The following is a 20097-nucleotide window of genomic DNA, read 5'->3' on the forward strand; positions in this document are numbered from 1 at the left end:
ATAAAATAATGAGGTTGTAGGATGTGTGTAGGAGCAGAGAACTAAAAAAAAAAAAAAAAAAAAAAAAGAAGGCCCAAGGTGACCCAAGGATGTATGAAGGGCTGCCATCCATGGCCTGCACTGCGTTTTCCAGAGAAAGGAAGCTTAACCCATTGGGCCTAGACCTGTCACGGACCAACTCAAGCCCTCAATAAAGGAAGAGGAGGAAAAGTCGGAAAAGAAAGCAAAAGACGCAATACTTGAATGATTGAATCTAGTTGCCTTGACTTTATCCGACAAGGCAGGATAAAGGCGCACAAAATGTGCAAAGCAATTTTATTGTTTCAATGTATGCAAATTGATAAGGAATAATACTGAAGATAATGATATTTGTAATCGTGAGTGTGTAAGTATCGTATAATTATTTTAAAAAAATAAAAAAATATAGAATTTATATGAAAATAAATTAATTTTTTAACAATAGATCTTACTTTTTTTTAAAATAACTACACAGTATTTATACATTTCACGATTGTATGTAACATTATTCAATATTAAAAACGAAATTAAACAATGATTTTAACTCGCATCAACATCAATCCTCAAAATCAAACATTAAGTTAATATCGTTGAATTTTAAAATTAAATCAGTTCCAGTTATTATCTATTTATAATACCAGAGACATATACACACAAGTTAGATTTTATAATATTTATGAAATATTTAATATTATTAAAAAAATAAATAAATATTGTAAAATTCACGTAATTTGAATAAAAATTCAAAGAATGATACTCATAATTTCATACAATATAGATTTTATTTATTTTTAAGAAAAAAGAAGGATATAATGAAAGAATATGCGATAGAGCAATAATTAAAGAATAAATAAAGTTGCTAAAGGCATATGTTTTGATGGTATAACATCTAAATTTTTAAAATGGAGGTTTTGGTTTTGACCCATTTCCGAAAATTAAAAAAAAAAATAAAAAAATAAAATGAAAGAAAGAAAGAAAGGAGGTGACAAAGCATGGCATATCCATGTCTCCAAAGGGTATATTCCATAGCAGCAATAGCGGCTGTTAAATACTCAATTCTAATGTTACCAAACCAAGCCAAACAGGCTCTTAACAAGTCAACGATGCCCCGTGGCCTTGACCATGGAAAACACACTATATGGCATTTGTCGGCAAAGAAAATGTATGAAATATTATTTGCACGTATATACAATAAAAAATGAAAAAATACAGTATGACCTTTTAGACAAAATGACCCCAAACGGTACTATTAATGGAGAAATCCAGATGGCACGTTTTCAACCACCAAATAAAATGCCCAGTTTTTAGAATCGAAACTCCAAGAAGCTGCATTAAGCTAACCAACCCACTCTTTCTCAGTGGCTTATGCGTTCTCCATTTCTTTCTTAAGAGGCTCTTCTCAAGACCAATAGTGGGACAAAAATGGCAGGGAGTGGAGTGTTTGCAGAGATCATAGAGGGTGATGTTTACAAGTACTACTCTGATGGTGAGTGGAAGAAGTCAACTTCCGGGAAATCTGTGCCAATCATCAACCCCACCACCCGCAAGACCCAGTTCAAAGTCCAAGGTAACCCCATAATCCCCCCCCTCTTCCCTCTCCAGCAAGCTACAACCCACTTCCTATTTCACCTCGAATCCCAGGAATTCTTGTTCTTTTGTTTATATCTCGTTTCTATTTGGATATTGTTGTGGTTTTTTTCTTAGTTATTGATTTAATTACTAGTTTATTCAAATAACACGTGGTGTGAAGTCAAGTAGGTTACTATTTTCAGAATCGTTCTTTGTATCTCTTGTTTGTTTGTTACTGTGCTAGAAAATGTATGCTTTTACAATTATAAATCATTCTCCGAGTTAATTTGATTATGGGGAACTCATGTGTTTCACTGTTTCTGTTAGCATTAATCTAGAAACTAAAAAAAATTAGCTTTTTTTCTCATAGAGTTAATTGCATAAAAAAATAAAGATAAGCCCTACCTTGGAGCAAACAAGATAAAACCAGATTATAGAGCAAGATTTGACAAGTTACAGTCAACAAATTTGAGTTTATTTAAGTATCAACAGTTTTTTTTTTTCATCCATTTGAACTCATTTCGATACTTCTTTTAGCCTATTTGATAGGTGCAATTTCCGTGGCCTGCCACTAAAAAATCTTTGGAACTGGAATCCAAATGAAGCCGTAAGATCAATGAGTTTGAAGTTTCATGTATGCATTAATTGCGGAGTGTAAAGTTTAACAAAGGAAAGCATAACAGAGGAAATATTGCATGAGCAAAGATAAATCTGTTTTCACTATGATTCAGTGTATATCACATGTACAATTTATAGAGAGATTTTTAGTAACTCTATTCCAGTACAATGGCTATTTGAAAATCAAAAATACTACACGTAAGCTAACAATCTGATGTACAAGATAAGGAACGGAAGCCGAGTCTGGTGGAGCTTTGAATATTTCAAGTCTGTTGCGCAATATCAGTAACAGCAGTGAAAACCAATTCTGGTGTATGGTTGAATGCTTCAAACTTTAAGTCTGTTGCGCAATATCAGTAACAGCAGTATTCACTTCAACCTTTATCTCCAATACGGAGTAATCAATTCTGATCAATATATTACAAGCAGATTCTGTACTTATATAAATTGATGGATTACTAAAAATGCTACTGAGTTGAAAAATTGATCAGATACGTTTTTCTTGAATTAAATCCAAACAGCTTGCACTCAAGAGGAGGTGAACAAAGTCGTAGACACGGCAAAATCAGCACAAAAATCATGGGTAAAGACCCCGCTATGGAAAAGGGCAGAATTACTTCACAAAGCAGCGGCAATTTTAAAAGAGCACAAAGTGCCAATAGCAGAGTGTCTCGTCAAAGAGATTGCTAAACCGGCTAAGGATGCGGTCACTGAAGTATGTGGGATGAAAAGTCTTCCTTTCTTTGTATAATATATGGGAAATTCAGTTCCTTATCTCTTGATTAAGTAATTCAATTTGATGATTTGCATTATGGTTTTAGCATTTGGGAGTATCCTGCTTGCTGTCTAAAGCCAATGTTAATAGGTTTTTGTACTTTGAGAAGGTCAAATGCTAACCAAATATTGCCTGAGATTTTATTGGTTTCTAGTGCTGGATAGGTACTTTGGATATCCTTACTAAACATGATTGCATTATAATTAGGTTCTGATTTTTTTCCCTGGTATGATGAAGGTGGTTAGGTCTGGGGATTTGGTGTCATACTGTGCTGAAGAAGGGGTGAGGATTCTGGGAGAAGGGAAGTTCCTGGTTTCCGATAGTTTTCCTGGCAATGAGAGGACCAAATATTGCCTCACTTCAAAGGTAATTTAACTTAAATTTTTTTAAGGTGCTCATGTGTTGTGTAGGTACCTTGCAACTACACCCTGTGTTGATTTTATTATGTTAGTAATTAGCATATTACCTATGTTTTGGCCAGTGGTTTTGTTGATAGGGCCCCTTCAGGGACATTTTTTTTTTGTCCTGACGTGATATGGCTTTTTCTCCAAGGGTTTATTACTTTTATTCTTCGGGGAACTTTAAAATATGTAATGTATATCCAGAGAATCATTGACCAGTGACGGCATTATGTATTTGCAAACCCTTCAAACTACACAATATAATCATAATATCAAATTCTTTTGTTTTTATTGCCAAAAAATATTAATTAAGTGGTAGCAAAATGCCATAGGGATGCTTCTCTAAAATAATAGTCAAAATCAGACTGATTTAGTTAAGAATTCAAAGAATATTCTTTGGCTGACAGAAACTGAAAAATTAAGGCTATCTTACATATGTATGTATTTACCTATCCATAAATGCATGGGTGCATGGATGCTTGATAGAGAGCTTAATTTAAAGGAAAAAGAAAAAGAAAACCAAGATTTTACAATGAGTGAAATATCACATAATGGGTGAAGAAGTTGGAGAGTCGACAATCTAAAGCCAAGTAAATTATGGTGATGAGTTTATGTCTCAAGGTGGGGAGTAATTACTGGCCATCTAGAATGGATGAAGCAATGTATGGCCATATATACAACCAAGTAGTTCTTGCACGGATTTATTTATCTTCCATTTAGTCACTCCTTTATGCAATTCAATGTGTGCCAAAGGTACTTGTAACTTCTACAAGCCACCTGTTCCTTATTCATGGTTCATGATGAGCAAAATCAAGATTTACTTTGAGAAGTCAACTCTTTTATGAGATCATACTGTAAAATCCAGCCTCATGAAAAACATTTCTGGTTGACCATTCAGTTTATTTTTGCTTTAATAACCTGAAAAGTGATGGATGTTCGGGGTGAAAACTATATGTGAATTTAGAATTGGAGATTGAGTCGAACATTAGACGAGTACCGTAACAGAAATGAAGCATCAAGACAGACTAGGCCAAACAACGTAAGACAATCTTCCTCTGCCACTTCTTATGTGATGAATAAAGAAGGATGTGGTCAAATATTTTGGATTTCTTCAATTGTGCATGAGTTCCTATGTGTTACGACAGTGATTCAAGCTACAGTTAGTGAAAATTTGTTCTCTCACTTATTTATCCTGTTTTTATTAGATGAGTAACTTGGGCTTGCAACTATATGCAGGTTCCACTTGGGGTGGTTTTAGCCATCCCACCCTTCAACTATCCTGTCAATCTGGCTGTTTCCAAAATTGCTCCTGCTCTTATTGCCGGAAACTCTCTTGTACTGAAGCCCCCAACCCAGGTATGGAATTAATGTTTGATGCCCATTTTCTTCCACCACCTTCAATCATATGTAAAGTTTCCAGTTTGGCTCAAACTTTGATATTCCAATAATATCACCACACAAATGGAATTTTATTTTGTTTAAATAGCTTTACAAACCAAGTTGTTCTGATAAGCTTATGTTATTGCTTGTAGGGTGCTGTAGCCGCACTCCACATGGTGCATTGCTTTCATTTGGCTGGCTTTCCCAAAGGCCTTATTAGCTGTGTTACGGGGAAAGGTTCTGAAATTGGTGACTTCCTTACAATGCATCCTGGGGTCAACTGTATAAGGTGATTTTTTGGTCATCATAAGATAATTGTGTTCCATCAGTTTCTCATTTCTTATCCTTCCTGATTGTAAACCTTTTTCCTCCTTTCTAGTCGTATAGCATCAAAACTTGGAGATATGCATATTTAGATCAAGTAGGACGCAGAACCAGTATAAGTAAGCTATTAGAAAATTTGTGTTTTGACTTTTTGGTCAAATGGCTTATGCATCCCTCCATAACCAATCACACAACTTGTCCAATTGGGATTTAAACTAACTCTGAAGTTGAAATCAAATAGGATGTAGAATCATATATTTGCATGTCGAGTAAGTTCTACCTAACAAGCATCCTCCTCAGCTTCACAGGTGGAGACACTGGAATAGCAATTTCAAAGAAAGCAGGCATGATTCCTCTTCAGATGGAACTAGGTGGTAAAGATGCATGCATCATTCTTGAAGATGCGGATTTGGATTTGGCAGCAGTTAATATCATAAAGGGAGGCTTCTCTTACAGGTAAAGGAAAAATATATGGAACTGCTAACTGGACTCAATTCAACCTAATTGTCCTTATCATCAACAAGTCTTGAATTGGCATTAGATTTGCTTTAAGAATATTTAATCAGAAATTCCCATGCATCATCTTACAATTGTCCATGTCATGAATTGGAAAAACGAGTTTAGAGCAGACGCAGAACCTCCTTTTCAACGCAAATCCCCCCACCCCCCAAAAACTTTATTAAAGATAGAATGACATTGCATCCAAAATGAATGGCTTTCAGGCACATCATTCACCCTTGCAATGTCAGCAAGCATGCAATGGCTTTCTTCCCTGCAGTCTATGCAAATAATTTCCTGTTAATTCTAGTTATCTCTCATGGAAAATAATTTATATATCACAACCCCATCACTATGAGTGCTTTTGGTTTTACATGGCTCTATCTGCAGTTCACGCTCATGTCTCATAATTTGTGTGCTGTTATCTAAATCAGTGGTCAAAGATGCACGGCTGTAAAGGTTGTCCTGATCATGGAATCTGTTGCTGACATTCTTGTCGAGAAAGTTAAATCTAAAGTAGCAAAATTAACCGTTGGGTCACCTGAGGATGACTGTGATATTACTCCAGTCGTTACGGAGTCCTCTGCTAACTTTATTGAAGGCTTAGTAATGGATGCAAAGCAAAAAGGAGCAACATTCTGCCAGGAGTACAAAAGAGAGGGAAACCTCATATGGCCGTTGTTGTTAGATAATGTTCGACCTGATATGAGGATTGCATGGGAGGAGCCATTTGGTCCAGTTTTGCCTGTCATCCGTATAAACTCTGTTGAAGAAGGAATCCATCATTGCAATGCTAGCAATTTCGGTCTACAGGTATTTTCTAAAAACTTCTCATTCCAGCTTGTCCAATTTTTCTTCATCACAAGTCATATAGCTGTTTTCAGGTCTTTGTGAATAGAAATTATTGACAGTGCCCATCTGGATTTTAATTCTCATAGGAGTTTCAGTTTATTTAGTTTTTCTTTTATAAGTGGCTATTCAAAACTTTTAACAGCTTTAGTTTTTAAAACCTCTGCACCAAGTTTTCAGTTCGCCCGATTCGAGAATTCCTTATAAGCCGATATACAATTGCAGGGTTGTGTTTTTACAAGAGACATAAACAAAGCAATTTTGATCAGCGATGCAATGGAGACCGGAACTGTTCAGATCAATTCGGCACCAGCTCGTGGACCAGATCATTTTCCTTTTCAGGTGCATTATCTTTCCATGTTACGGAGTTTCCTGATATATGGGGATATTTCTTACTATATTCAAATCCCTATGAGTTTGTAAGCAGATGGGGAAGCATCCAGCATAGTTGCCAATCTGTGCTTTCACCATTTATTGGCATTACGTAGGGGTTCATATGATATGATATGAAAAGATAAGAATATTGACTTCCTTTCCTCCTAATGCAAATGATCTTATCTGTGATTTATATTTTGCGTGGCTGGGATTAGTATGCATGACTATGAGTAAATCCCTTTTGAATCCCACGAGAGCATCATTATCTTAATAGATTTGACCGACACTGCTTTGTTACAGGGTCTGAAGGACAGTGGAATTGGTTCGCAAGGAATCACCAACAGTATAAATATGATGACAAAGGTCAAGACCACCGTAATCAACTTGCCCTCGCCTTCTTATGCTATGGGTTAATATGCCCTGCCCTGCCCTGTAAGGATATAAATAATAATAATAAATTACATGTAAATATGAGAAGCAGCTTTTTTATGCTTTTGGTATTTGGAGAAAAACAGTGGAGCAAACTTGGCTGGCTGGCTTGTAAAATAGACTAGTTTATTGTGGTGGGTCTCTTCTCTTCTCTTCTCTTAAGTGGCAAAAGCTGCCATATAAATAAGGAAAACATTACTTTGACCGCTTTCTTTGACCTCTGGTCAAATTTTTTTATTTAGTGGTTAATGAAGTGATTTTAAATATATTAATATATATTTTTATTTTTTTTATTTTTTAAAAATATTTAAATATATTAAAAAAATATGAAAAGAAAAAAAAAGAAGCTTGGACAGTACGCAGCGATAAAGGTGAGCCGGCATAATAGCCCCTATAAATAAATAAATCTATGTCACTGCTTGTAAAATAGAACAAAAAGAAGAGTATTTCTGGGATATTTGGCACAAAATTAACAACAGCTTCGTATGCCTCCTTTAATATTATGCTTGTATTTTCCTTAAAATGAAATTTAACTTTATAAAATGAATAGGCAAGCAACTTTCACAATATTCAAATTATTCATCAAATAAAACAAACCTATTACTTTTCAAAATATGTGTCCACGGTGATAAGGGTTGCATTGATTATATAAAATTAAACTATCTCATCTTATTTTATATAATTATTATAATTTTATTAAATTTTAAAATAAAAATAATATTATAATAATATTTTATTTAACTTTCAACAAAATATCTTATCTCATCTAAATTATGTAATCAAACGAAAACGTGACGTGTCATTACATAGTATTTTGATATTTTCTTTTGAATACATTTACTAACTATGGTTTCATTTAATTCCCATATTTGGTCTTTTCTTTTTTATTTTTTTTCTAAATATGGCTATATTTAAATAGTGAAATGAGATGAGATGATTTTTTATAAAAATTAAAAGTTGAATAAATTATTATTAAAATATTATTATTATTTTAATATTTAAAAAAATAAAATTTTAAAATAGGTGTGTTTTAAAAATATTAATAATAAAATAAGATAAAATTGTTTCTATATTAAAATAGGATGATATGTTTCTTTATTAATTATTAGAAAGATTTTTGAAGAGGAAAGGAAATGCAAGTAAAAAGCTGGCATTAAAAAAGAGCAATACCACACAACCTCCCATCTTCTACACATCATATTTTTTAAAAATTTTAAAATTTTTTAATATTTTAAAATTTTTTTTTTTGAATTTTTTTTTTAAATTAATTCAATTTTTCTATTTATTATTCATATATTAAATATTTGATAAAAGAAAAAAATAAAAAATAAAAAAAATATGATGTATAAAGATTGTGTAAATAATAGAAAGTTATGTAGATTTTTTTATTAAAAAACTCCAACGGTCAGAGGAACCCACACAGTCCTGCCAAAATCCAAAGGCGGATCTCAAACTTGGAATTTAACTCGAGTTCACGAAACCCGCAGAATCCGAGCCCAAGCTTCGCTAGATCCCCTTGGCTTCTTTAAAGATCGCACCAAAATAAAATTTTTTGGTCGCGCACTTTCAAAACCACACACATCAAAAGTTGCAACCAATTACAGGAGAAAAAAAAAAAAACACGAAATTTTTCTTATTTTCTATAAATGTTTTACGAGGGATATTTTTTTCTTTAAAAAGTAATACATATTTTTCTGCCTCTTTTCCCCGAAAACTCTAGCCCTCTTCTTTTTTCTGAAAATAATAAAAAAACCCTAAAACTTTTCTCTGAAAATCGTAGCACCTTCTTCTTTCTAGACACTCTCTGAAATCCTCGGTATCTCCTTTTGTTCGTGCGCTCCGTAGAGTTTCTATGGTGTGAAATCGACGCCACACTTGTGAGATTTGAAGGGATCTAGGGTTACAACTCGAGCGACAATGGCGTCTTCGGATACAGAGCTCGAAGAACAGCTTCTGCAAGCCGGGAATAAGCTCGTCGACCCTCCCTCCTCCGTGGATGAGCTTCTGCCTCTTCTCGACGTAAAGCTCCGATCTTTGTTCCCATTCGTGATTTTAATTATTTATTATTATTTTAAATTTTGTACTGGAGTTCGTACGTGGATTTATTTATTTTGTGGATATGACTATTGGTCCTTTTTAATGAAATGGGTTCTTGATATCTTATACCATTGAAGCTTGTGATGTGGGTGGTTTTCGTAATCTGTGTTATCCACCTTCTGTCTTTTATTCGTCTGTTGCGTGTTTTCTTGCTGGTTGAGCTAGTTTATACGATTTCTCTGAAGTAATATAATGAGCTTACTTCATGGGACTTTTACATAAGGTACACGGATTGGTTTGAGGTGGTAGTTCTGCATGCCGCGTAACTAATCGTTTGTGCTAGGCTGTCTGCAACACTCGTCCTTGACAATCACATAAGGGGAGAATTTAGAATTTATATGAAATCCTTAGCTTAGTAGATTTTTATATTGTTTTAACGCGGTAGTGATTTGATAGGCAGATATACTGCTCTTTTTCCTTAGCTATGGGGCAATTAATTGGATTCTGCATTCAACAAAATGCCTTATTAGTAGGAGGTTTGGGAAATTGTTGGGAATGAGCTACGGTAAGGCCGGTAGTTTTTCATTATTGCTAGTTTATCCCCTGCAGGGGGGCAGAGGGCAAGAGGGACATTTCAATTTTGATGCGATTTCTGCATGTTTTACGCAGAAGTATTTGGAAAGAAAATAATGGAAAGGGGGAGGTCAATTTTATATTTTGAATTTTCCAAAGCAGAAAGGGGCGGGATAGGCACGAAACTATAATAGCTGATGTTTCTGTTTCTTTCCATTCTTACCTGTATTTTTATTGAATCACGTTTATGGACATGAGTCAATGAATTGCTCTTTTTGGATTACTGCTTGTTTTGCTCTCTAACCGTGAACTAGAGAGAGCTGTGTTGCTTATTTAATTTTTATTTAGTCACTATTTTTTTTTTTTTGGTGGGGGGGGGGGACTGTTACAATTCTCCATTTCCAACCAGGAATCAAAGTATAAGAAAGGCCTTTGGAGAGTGTAATAAGATTTTTACAATGTGTCTGTAAAACTTCTACTAATTTCCTCCCTTTCTGAAAGCGGCAAAGCCCCATTTTAGGTCTTTGCATGAGAGTACGGCGAATAAAAGGCATTCATCAGAGCCTGCTTTGTGAAATGTGTGAAACTCGCGAAGCTGGATTTATTCAAAGTGGGCCCAACCATGTATTCCTAATTTATTGTTGCACGAACTTCACATAAGTTATGTCTCCAACATTTAGAGCATTTTCAATTTTTGAGATCTTGCAAAAACATTGTTGTCTCCTTTCCAATGGTGTGATGAGCTATGCAGATTTCAAGTAATTTTCGCTTTTACATCTGTTGTGTGTGGTTGAGTATATTGGGAATGAAAATTTATTTGGATGATTTTTTTTTTTGGAAGTTTTGACAATGAATTTGTCATGGGGCTAGTTATAGGTTACAAGGAGTGTGGTATGTAGATAATACAAGAATCATATGTTCGTGAACCAGTTCATCGGGAGATTTTGACCTGTTAGTAGTACAGCAGTCGCTTGTAAAGTTGATCTTACAAATTACACGCCTCTTGATTTTTGACCTGTTAGTATTATGGAAGCCACTTGTAGGGAATGCTAGATTGTTAGTTAGTGAACTAGTTTGTTGGGAGAAATTCAATATTTGATCTGTTAGTAATATGACAGCCACTAGTAAAGATTATCTAACAAATTACAAGCCTCATGATTTTCTCTTGGTATTTTCATATTTTTGCTTGAGCTATGTAATATTTTAGTTAGATCTAAGTTTTAGAAATCAGTCTCTCCCTCTCTCTCTCTAAACCTTTATCATTTCCTGTTGTCGTATATTCTCTTGCGATCGAAATACCACACGATTGTTTTTTTATTTACAAAGCTTATTTTGTTTTCTGTTTACCACTAGTCACCTTTGCAAGTTTTTGTTTTACATGCGGTATCTTCACCTTTTGTTAGTGGATCAAATTTGGAAAGAGAACATGCAGTATCTGGCTCATTGATTGATATCTTCTTTCTAAATAGACTAACACTATCCCGCTTCAAGTTCCCTTTCATTAATACCAACGCTCCTCATTTGGAAAACTTTGCCAAACGAGAGTGTTCAACTGTGGAGCTGTGAAAATCTTGAGTATCAGATTTCTTTGATGTCCACTTTCACATGTTTATTAGGTGTTAGTGAATGGTTAGATTGTTATTATTTTAATTATTGTAATGATGAGAGGTTGATTGTGTTGTGTTCATGGGCTATGATTTCTGTGTTCTCTAATAATAAAATCTTCTATCACTTATCACAAAAATGATGAGAGGCTTATTGTGGTAAAGTTTATTACTTTCTACTTGGTCATAGTCCTTATACTTGCATAATCATGTTTTTCTCTCTGGTGATATTAGCATGTAGAAAATTGTTTGTTGAGAGTGGAACAGTCCCCTACCAAATCAATGCAGAATGCACTTTCTCCATCACTCAAAGCACTGGTTGGTGATCAACTTTTTAGACATTCAGATGTCGATGTGAAAGTTGCAGTTGCCTCTTGCATCAGTGAGATAACAAGGATAACTGCACCTGATGCTCCTTATGATGATGACCAAATGAAGGTATCTGAACTTATTGGTTGGGATATTGTTAGAAAGGTTAAAATATTAACTGTCTGTCTCCTAAATTTTCTTTTCTGTTTTATGTTGTGAAGGAGATCTTTCAGTTGATTGTATCTTCATTTGAGAATCTATCTGACAATTCTAGCCGGTCATATACAAAGAGGACCTCAATTCTTGAAACTGTTGCAAAGGTCAGGTCATGTGTGGTGATGTTGGATCTTGAATGTGATGCACTGATCCTTGAGATGTTCCAGAATTTCCTGAAGGCAATAAGGTCTGAACTATTATTTTCTAATTGACGGTCACCCCTCAAGGATGTTTTGTCATTGACAGATATCTGCTTCAGTATCTCTCACCTATACTATAAAAAAGATATCTGCTGTAGTATGTCTTATCGTTGTGGAGTCTGATGTTTTCTCTAACCAGCAGTTCCTTAGACTAATGTTTTCTCTTACCAAGATGAACTGTTGCACGAGTGGTGCTACCCAGAACAGGTTCAGGCGCACATACATGTTGACTTATTTGAAATTGTCTGCAGTATTGAGCAAGAGCATAATTCTTAAATTTAATGTAAGGTTTACGGTGTTTATATCATAAAAAGTGTATCCTTAAATCTGTTGGATACTAAAAGACAAGTTTATGCCTTTTTCCATGGTTTGACTGCTGAAATCACACTTATGTTGTCTTGAAAGATCATTTAGGTTTTTGTGACAAGTAAATATGCTACAAGCTTGCGGTGAGAAAAAATGGGTTCTTTCCTCATGCACAAGTCCTGATGCATTAATTGATTAGTCTTTTAAACCTTGTTGGGTGAAATGGAGAAACAGTAAATTTATACTGTGGAAAAGGATTCAGCACAACATAATTTTGTTACAAAACCTGTAGTTGACTTTACTTTGATAAGTTTATTTACTTATTTTGGGTGCTTCATTTTATTGATTTTTTTTAATATAGAGGTATGCAGCATCAGCTTTATATGCTTTTCCTTTTACTTTGTTGATCTGTATTCGATTCCCTGATCATCAATTTATTGTTTCCAGTAGAAATTTCCTGTTTTGAATATCTGGTGCTGTTATATAAGTTTTGCCTATAAAGAAAATCTGATAAGTTGTAGTAACTATCCCTAGAAGCCTTGTTTGGTTATAATTGCTTGAAATTGTTTTTTTTTTTTAATAATTAATAAGAATTTTATTACCAAGAATAGGCACAGCCCAAATACACAGAAAGTATACAAAGTAAATACCTACTACACACTAGAAAGCAGGAAACTATGACAGAAACAGATTCAGTACATTATCATCATTCCTTACAAAGATCCTAAGCCCACAAACTCAAAAGTAGAAAAGAAAAAATGATGAAGATCTTCAAAAGAACGAGTGTCTTCAAAACATCTCCCTTTCATTTCCAGCCATAAACACCACATTAAACACAAAGGAATCATTCTCCATCTGGCAGCAGCACATTTCCTTGCCTCGAAACCATGCCAAAATGCAAGGAGATCCACAATTTCCTTAGGCATCACCCAATATAAACATGTCCGACCTATAACCTCATTCCACAGAGACTTTGCCACCTCACAATGTAAAAAAAGATGATTTACAGATTCACCATTCTTCTTGCACATGTCACACCAATCAGCTATACACAAACCACGTTTTCTAAGGTTATCCGTGGCCAATACTTTCCCTAGAGCAACCACCCAACTGAAGAACGCCACCTTAGTAGGTACCTTCACCCTCCAAATGCTTTTCCAGGAGAATACACAGCCAGAATGACAATTAAGCACCTTATAATAAGAACTGACTGGAAACCTGAAATTTCTAGCATGATCCCACAATAGCCTGTCCTCTCTTCCCTGCATCACTTTTGAGTTATAAATTCTTCCCAGAAAATCTGAAACAACATTCACTTCCCAGTCATTTGCACCTTTAATAAAGTCAACATTCCATAGAATATTATTATCTGTACATTGAAGGTAATCTGCCACAACAACATTTTGATCCCTTGCAATCCTGTAAAGAGATGGAAAATCTAATTGAAATTGTTATTTATATATTGTTATTGCTGATGGTTTTTCATGTTCAACTTTCAGGGAACATCACCCGGACAATGTCTTTTCATCTATGGAGACGATTATGACCCTTGTTTTAGAAGAAAGTGAAGACATTGCTCCAGAGTTACTCACTCCGATCTTAGCTAGTGTGAAAAAGGACAATGAGGTTAGTTAAAGTGAGACTGGCAATATGCTTCCCCCCTCTCGGTTTTATCAATTTTCTGACACCCTCCATTTCCAGGAAGTTCTGCCTGTTGCTCGGAAGTTGGCAGAGAGAGTGCTTGAAAGCTGTGCTACAAAGGTTAAGCCTTACCTGATTCAAGCGGTGAACACTTTGGGAATATCTTTTGATGATTATAGTGAAGTTGTTGCTTCGATATGTCAAGAGACACCTGGAACTGTTGAGCAGAATGAAGTCCATGCTATTAGCAAGGATATGGTAATCTTGTCATTAAACTCGATAGAAAATTTTACATTTGTTGCTGCTGCTTGACTGTAAAAGAACCCTTGATATGGTGCTCCTTCTATAACCATCAGTATCTGTTCTGTACTTTATTATTTGTTTTCGTGACTGTAAATGAAAACTTGATTTGGCGTCCCTCCATAACCATCTATAGATCTGTTCTGTCCCTGCTTCATGGGGTCTGACTAGTATGCACCAAGATCTAGTTACTATCCTTTCACATCACTGTCTGCATAACTTCTACCATTTTATTCTGCCTAACTCTATGTTCCTTTATAACTCGAATGAAAATTTCAATTTGCTCACGAAATCTTGCTATATAAACATTGGCTTGAGCCAATGTGGTTTCTGATGCTCTTGTTTGTATCTAGTTTTGGTAGCATTAATATTGAGATCTTCTGTCTATTATCTAGAAGTTCTATCTGATAATTTTCTTGGTGTGGACCGGCGAAGATCAGGTTCATTCATGGAGCATCACAATTGTTTTTTCATGTTGACTTAAAGCCCATATGATGATTTTATTGGGCTCTTTTTTTTTTTTTTTGGGGGGGGGGGGGTGTTGGGGGCGCTTCCTTCTATTTAGCAGCTGTCCTGTGTGATGTCTTTTCCAATCTGTCCAAGTTGTCATTGGTGGTTGCCAACACTAGTTTACTGGTGCTAATCATTATAAGTGGCTTATGTGGTTGTTTTTATTCAAAATTATTTTTTGATTGGCCTCTGTTGTTATAATTTTTGCAAGGCTGATGAGAGCAATTCAGTGAAGGCATCTGTGGATGAGAGAGGCCCAGTATGTTATTCTTGCACTTTTTAAAAAAAAAAATGCTTTGATTTTTAATTTCGTCGCTTGTTTTTATTGCTTCATTGTACACATAAAGTTTTGAGCCTAAGGTGTCTTTTACTCCATTGTTCAATTGGTCAGGAGGATAAAGAGAAATCAACAGCAGTAGTTTCTTCTGAACAAGTTGATCCTGCTATTCAGCAATCTCCCAAATCAGTAATGAGCAATGGTGTCGCACAAACTGGGGAAGATGACTCTCTGCGGCTTTTGAACTCTGAAAACAAGCCAGAGCATAGTCATCTATCTGATCAATCCAAAAGTATTAGTACATCAAGCAATGCCAGACCTAATAATTTGGAAACTGAGAAACTGTCAGAGCCTAAAAGTAACAGCAAGGATGTGTCTAGTTCACCACCTGTGGACCCATCTGTTGAGTCTGCTGGGTCTTTAAAAACTGAAAAAGAGGCTGGTATTAAGATATCCTCACCGAAGGCTTTGGATAATGAATCTGGAAATGTTGCTGCTCTATCCCCAAGAGGTAGCCTTCCTGATGAAAGTCATTCCAAAAAGGCTGGTGGACGACCAAAAAAAAAAAGAGAGCTCGATTAAGGAGGCTACGCCATCCTCACATGATATTTCGAAAAAGGTATCTGAAGGAAAAGGCGATTTGGAGCCAAAATCAAATAGACGCTCAGGGAAAAAGGTGCCCAGTGATATTTCTAATGAGAATAAAACACCAACTGTGGTAGATGCATCCAGCAAGGAAATTAGTGATCCAGAGGCAAAACCATTGAGGCAGCCAGCAAAGAAGGTAGATGGAAGCATTAAAATTGATGGATCCTCTTCAAAGCAGCCAGAAGACAAGAAAAAGCGGGGACGGGGAAAAGCTATTTCTGAGAAGGATGAAACAAAATCTTCTACCAAGGCTGATGACAAAGTACTTTCTTATTGTCTTTGGAATCATGAGCTTGCTGCTGTATCAGTTTATTGCAAATGAATTGTCTTGAATCCTATAACTAAGAGAATGTTGTCTCTGTGATTTATGTAGGAAATGGTGTCTTCACCGAAGTCAGTCACAAAGTCAACTAAAGACGATAGTGTCTTGGAGGAAACCCCTAAGACAAATCCCAAGAGGAAGCGTACTCCAGGAAAAGAAAAGGTACTTATTCTTGATTTCATAGGGCTTTGTATTTTTTTCGTTCTATTTTCAGTTTCAAAATGGAATTTCTAAATTGTGTGAGATATTGTGCCCAACATTTTAATATGTGGAATATCCTCCATGAAGCTAAGAGTATTGCATGGTAGTATCCTTTCTTCTTGTAGTATTGATATGTTTCTCTTATTCGAATTGTTTACAGTCCTCTTGAAACCAGAATGATATCAATTGATTCTTGTAGGCATAAAGTTTCTGTGGTTTGAGTTTTTCCATTGTGGTTACTTTTCGTTTGCTAATTTGACCAAGTGATACATTCACTTGTTTCACTGGATTTATGAAGTTATGCTTGCAAAGCATTATTTTGGAATCTGTGGGATGTTATTATATTCTTGTGAGATTTTGTTCTGCATTTAGGTGCGGTATTAGTATGTACAGATATCTAGAATGTTGACTTGTGTTCTATATATATATATATACTTTTTGTCGACGATCAAATTTATAAAAATAGTGGTATAGATGGTTCATGTTGAATAAACGATTGTATGAAATGAACATTTCATTTCTAATAGTGAAAAAAAGAAGAAATTGATTGTGTTATGAGCTAGAAGTAACCCTGTATAGCTTAATTAGCGGTTCTAATTACTGTTGGCATTGTTTTCTTTTCATTTTTTCAATCTTAATTAGTTTTTTGAGTTCCAGTTTTGGCAAAGAGTTATGCTTGCATATTTTATAAGAATCCTTTGTGCTTTTGAAATCACTTTCTTATTGAGTGATTGCTGTCTCAGGAATCAGATTATGGCGAGAACTTGGTTGGCTCAAAGATTAAGGTTTGGTGGCCAGATGACCAGGCGTAAGTACTGTCCTCATCTTCTATATGTTTTCAAAGCTGTTGCTGGATCTTTATTAATTTATCCTTTTGAATGATGATTTTGTCAATCAAAATTTTGAATGCTGGTGTGTGCATGTGTGGGTATGTTCCTCAACTATAGTTACTTTTAAGTGGTTTTGGTCAAGTACCAATAAAATGTGGTTTTGATCAAGTGTTTTTGTATTATATTATATTATATAATCTTTTCAAGGTCTGCATAACAAAAAAAACGTTTTAGACTCGGTCATACACTCTTTGCAACTTTGCCAAACGATCCTTGATATATGTTGATGTGGGATATGGAAATCCCAAGCTTGTTTTTCCTTAATGTTAATCTTTTAACTTTTGCAGGTTCTATGAAGGTGTTATTGATTCTTTTGATCCTAAGGAAAAGAAGCATAAGGTGAGATGCCAAATATTGAAGCCAGATACAATTATTTTCTTATTGTTATCATCTCTTGTTTTTTCTTTTTTAAAATTGTGTATTGGCTTTTGGGTTCCTCCCCCTTTATTTATGTAATTTAGGTGTTATTTCATGCAATTAATATGTTTTTTCCCTTTCATATGTTGTATTTGATGTTGACTTTCGTTGTTACTTATATTGAATGTGTTGTTCTCATTCTTTGTAGGTCTTATATACAGACGGCGATGAAGAAGTATTATATCTTAAGAAGGAAAAGTGGGAATTTGTTGGAGGCGACTCTGTGTCGGATGGGGTGGGTGGCTCCATGATTGAAGTCTTGATAGCGTATACTTTCTTCCTATGTTCTATATTGATGTTGATATAATGTATTAACAGGAACAAGCAGCTGATCAGCGAAGTCCTGATGCTTCCTCTGACATGTATGTATTTGTTTTTACAAATAAGAAAACTATCATTAATAGTGCAAAACACTCAAATACATTTATTCCGTACTTTGGTATTGACTTTTCAATCAGATATTGTTGCATTGCGCTTTTCTCCTGAGATGTTCTATATTTAGTTTGTTAGTATCATCTGTACTGTACTACTTTCCATAGTCCAAAATCAATCCTTAGTGGTTGGCCTTGATGGAAATTGGTTCATTATGTTGGGTTCCTGTGGTTTTTGCTTTGTTTTCTTTGCAATCGTTCTTGCTTGGTCTTGATAACGTCTACCTTACTGTTTTTTGTTCATTACAATCAGGCCCCTGAAGAAGAAAGCAAAAATAATTTCTGATGAGCGAACTAAGCAAGGAAAGATGGATGCTTTACCCAAAAAGTAATGCCCTTTTTATTGATCAATTTTTTGGTATTATTCTTCTGTTGGCTTCTAAGAGTTCTAGTTCATTCTAGGGGTGGAGGTGCTTCCTCCAGCAAATCCAAAGGTACATCTTCAAAATCTGGTCGTAAATCCCATGAAGGCGGTAAAGTTGATGGCAAGTCCAAAGATGTCTTCACCAAGACTGCGAGCAAATCAGAGGATGTCAGTAGTGGTGAAATTAAGGATCATATGCCTAGAGCTGGCGGTAGTAAATCAGTTGATGCTGCTCCTAAATCGGCAGGGAAGTCCAAGAAAAATAATCCCGTCACACTCAAGACTGGAAAATTCAGGGATGATAATACCAGCACACCCAGAACTTCCACCAAGTCCAAGCAAGGCACTGCAAAGACTGGAAAGTCCAAGCAGGACATGCCCAAGAGTGCTTCTGTTTCCAAGGGCAAGAACCCCAAAAGTAGTGGTAAGTCTAGTGCCAACGGTTCTGGCAAGGTGAAATATGGCGGTTCATCAAATACGAAAGAGAGAGAGAATATGAAGGATAACTCAACCGATTCTGCAAAGGGGAAGTCGCCAACATCACCAAAAGCACAGGGAAGTGACTCCAAGACTGGGAAGAAGCGGCGGAGGGGAATGGCAAGTTAATAGTTTACCGACCAATTGCTGTCAAGCTGTTTCTTCTTATCTCCTCAGAGAATACTTCAAATCTTTCCTACCTCCATCTTCTGTAGCAACTTTGATATGTGGGCGCTGCAGTTGACGGTAAACTATCAATTAGGTATTCTTCATCATCTTTGACACAATTCCCAGATTGTGACCAGCTTGTAATCCACAGGTACCGTAGTTTGTAGTTGTTTTAGGGTTTAGTTAGTTTTGCTCTACATTCTTGTTTTAGATGGAATTTGTGTTATTTGAGAGAGCAGTAGAAAATATTGGTTAGCTCTGTTTAAGAATGCTCTTTATAAGGCAGTGTTATGGGTTCAAAACAGTGTCAGAAGTCAGAACGGCTTTTCTCCTCTTGACCTTACCATCCTTCTCGTTGCATAGTTATGCCAACCTGGGGTCCACGTGAATACTCCAACTGACCTACGTGGAGATTTTTTTCTTTGGGTATAATTTTTAAGAGATTTCGTGCTTTAGGATGTGAAGTCCTATCATCAATGCAGCGCATGGCTTTTAACAAATCTCGTGTTTATCAGCTGAAACCATATAATGGTCCCAACAAATCATTGATTTTTGTACTAGTTCCGTTACTCGTTTCTCTATTTTTTTTTTTAAATAATTACGCGACGGTTGCATAATTTATAATTGTAAATATATTCTCTCTTTAAATATAAAGGAAAAGAATACCAATCCCCGTTCTTTGATAATGTTGTATGTGTTATTGCTTGTTAATAGAAAGAAAAGAGTCGAAGATCCTTATTTCAAACAGGAAGAACAATTTTCGACTGTCGAGAAATCTCTCTCTCTCTCTCTCTCTCTCTCACGTTTCCAACTGCGATGACATGATTCACTCGGTCCAACGGAGTGACGAACTGAGTGAATGCCACCGACAAAGAATCTCATTGTAACGAAAAGAAGACTGATCGAGCGGTAAATTTAGCGTTGCATGCTAAATCCTATGGTTTTATTTAGGTCATTCATGAACTGGGCT

General features: G+C 35.5%; 1 protein-coding gene and 1 pseudogene across 1 annotated transcript; both read left to right on the top strand.

Annotated features, from left to right (window-relative positions):
• Positions 1–1332: 1332 nt before the first annotated feature.
• On the top strand, positions 1333–7447 carry LOC109005232 (NADP-dependent glyceraldehyde-3-phosphate dehydrogenase). The gene is made up of 9 exons (XM_018984056.2): positions 1333–1585; positions 2727–2920; positions 3218–3346; positions 4618–4737; positions 4914–5050; positions 5386–5541; positions 6018–6396; positions 6658–6774; positions 7108–7447. The coding sequence occupies exons 1-9, from the start codon at positions 1441–1443 to the stop codon at positions 7219–7221; spliced, it is 1491 nt and encodes a 496-aa protein (XP_018839601.2). The 5' UTR covers positions 1333–1440; the 3' UTR covers positions 7222–7447.
• A 1453-nt stretch (positions 7448–8900) lies between these two features.
• Positions 8901–19582, top strand: LOC109005231 (annotated as a pseudogene).
• Positions 19583–20097: the final 515 nt, after the last annotated feature.

Source organism: Juglans regia, chromosome 11 (genome assembly GCF_001411555.2).
Source record: "Juglans regia cultivar Chandler chromosome 11, Walnut 2.0, whole genome shotgun sequence".
Taxonomy (NCBI): Eukaryota; Viridiplantae; Streptophyta; class Magnoliopsida; order Fagales; family Juglandaceae; genus Juglans; species Juglans regia.

Bases quoted from the DNA above. Each gene is read 5' to 3' on its own strand.
- LOC109005232 (XM_018984056.2), top strand. From the start codon at position 1,441: ATGGCAGGGAGTGGAGTGTTTGCAGAGATCATAGAGGGTGATGTTTAC. The intron at 5,051-5,385 runs GTGATTTTTTGG...CATCCTCCTCAG, and splicing joins CCTGGGGTCAACTGTATAAG to CTTCACAGGTGGAGACACTG. The intron at 6,397-6,657 runs GTATTTTCTAAA...ATACAATTGCAG, and splicing joins CTAGCAATTTCGGTCTACAG to GGTTGTGTTTTTACAAGAGA.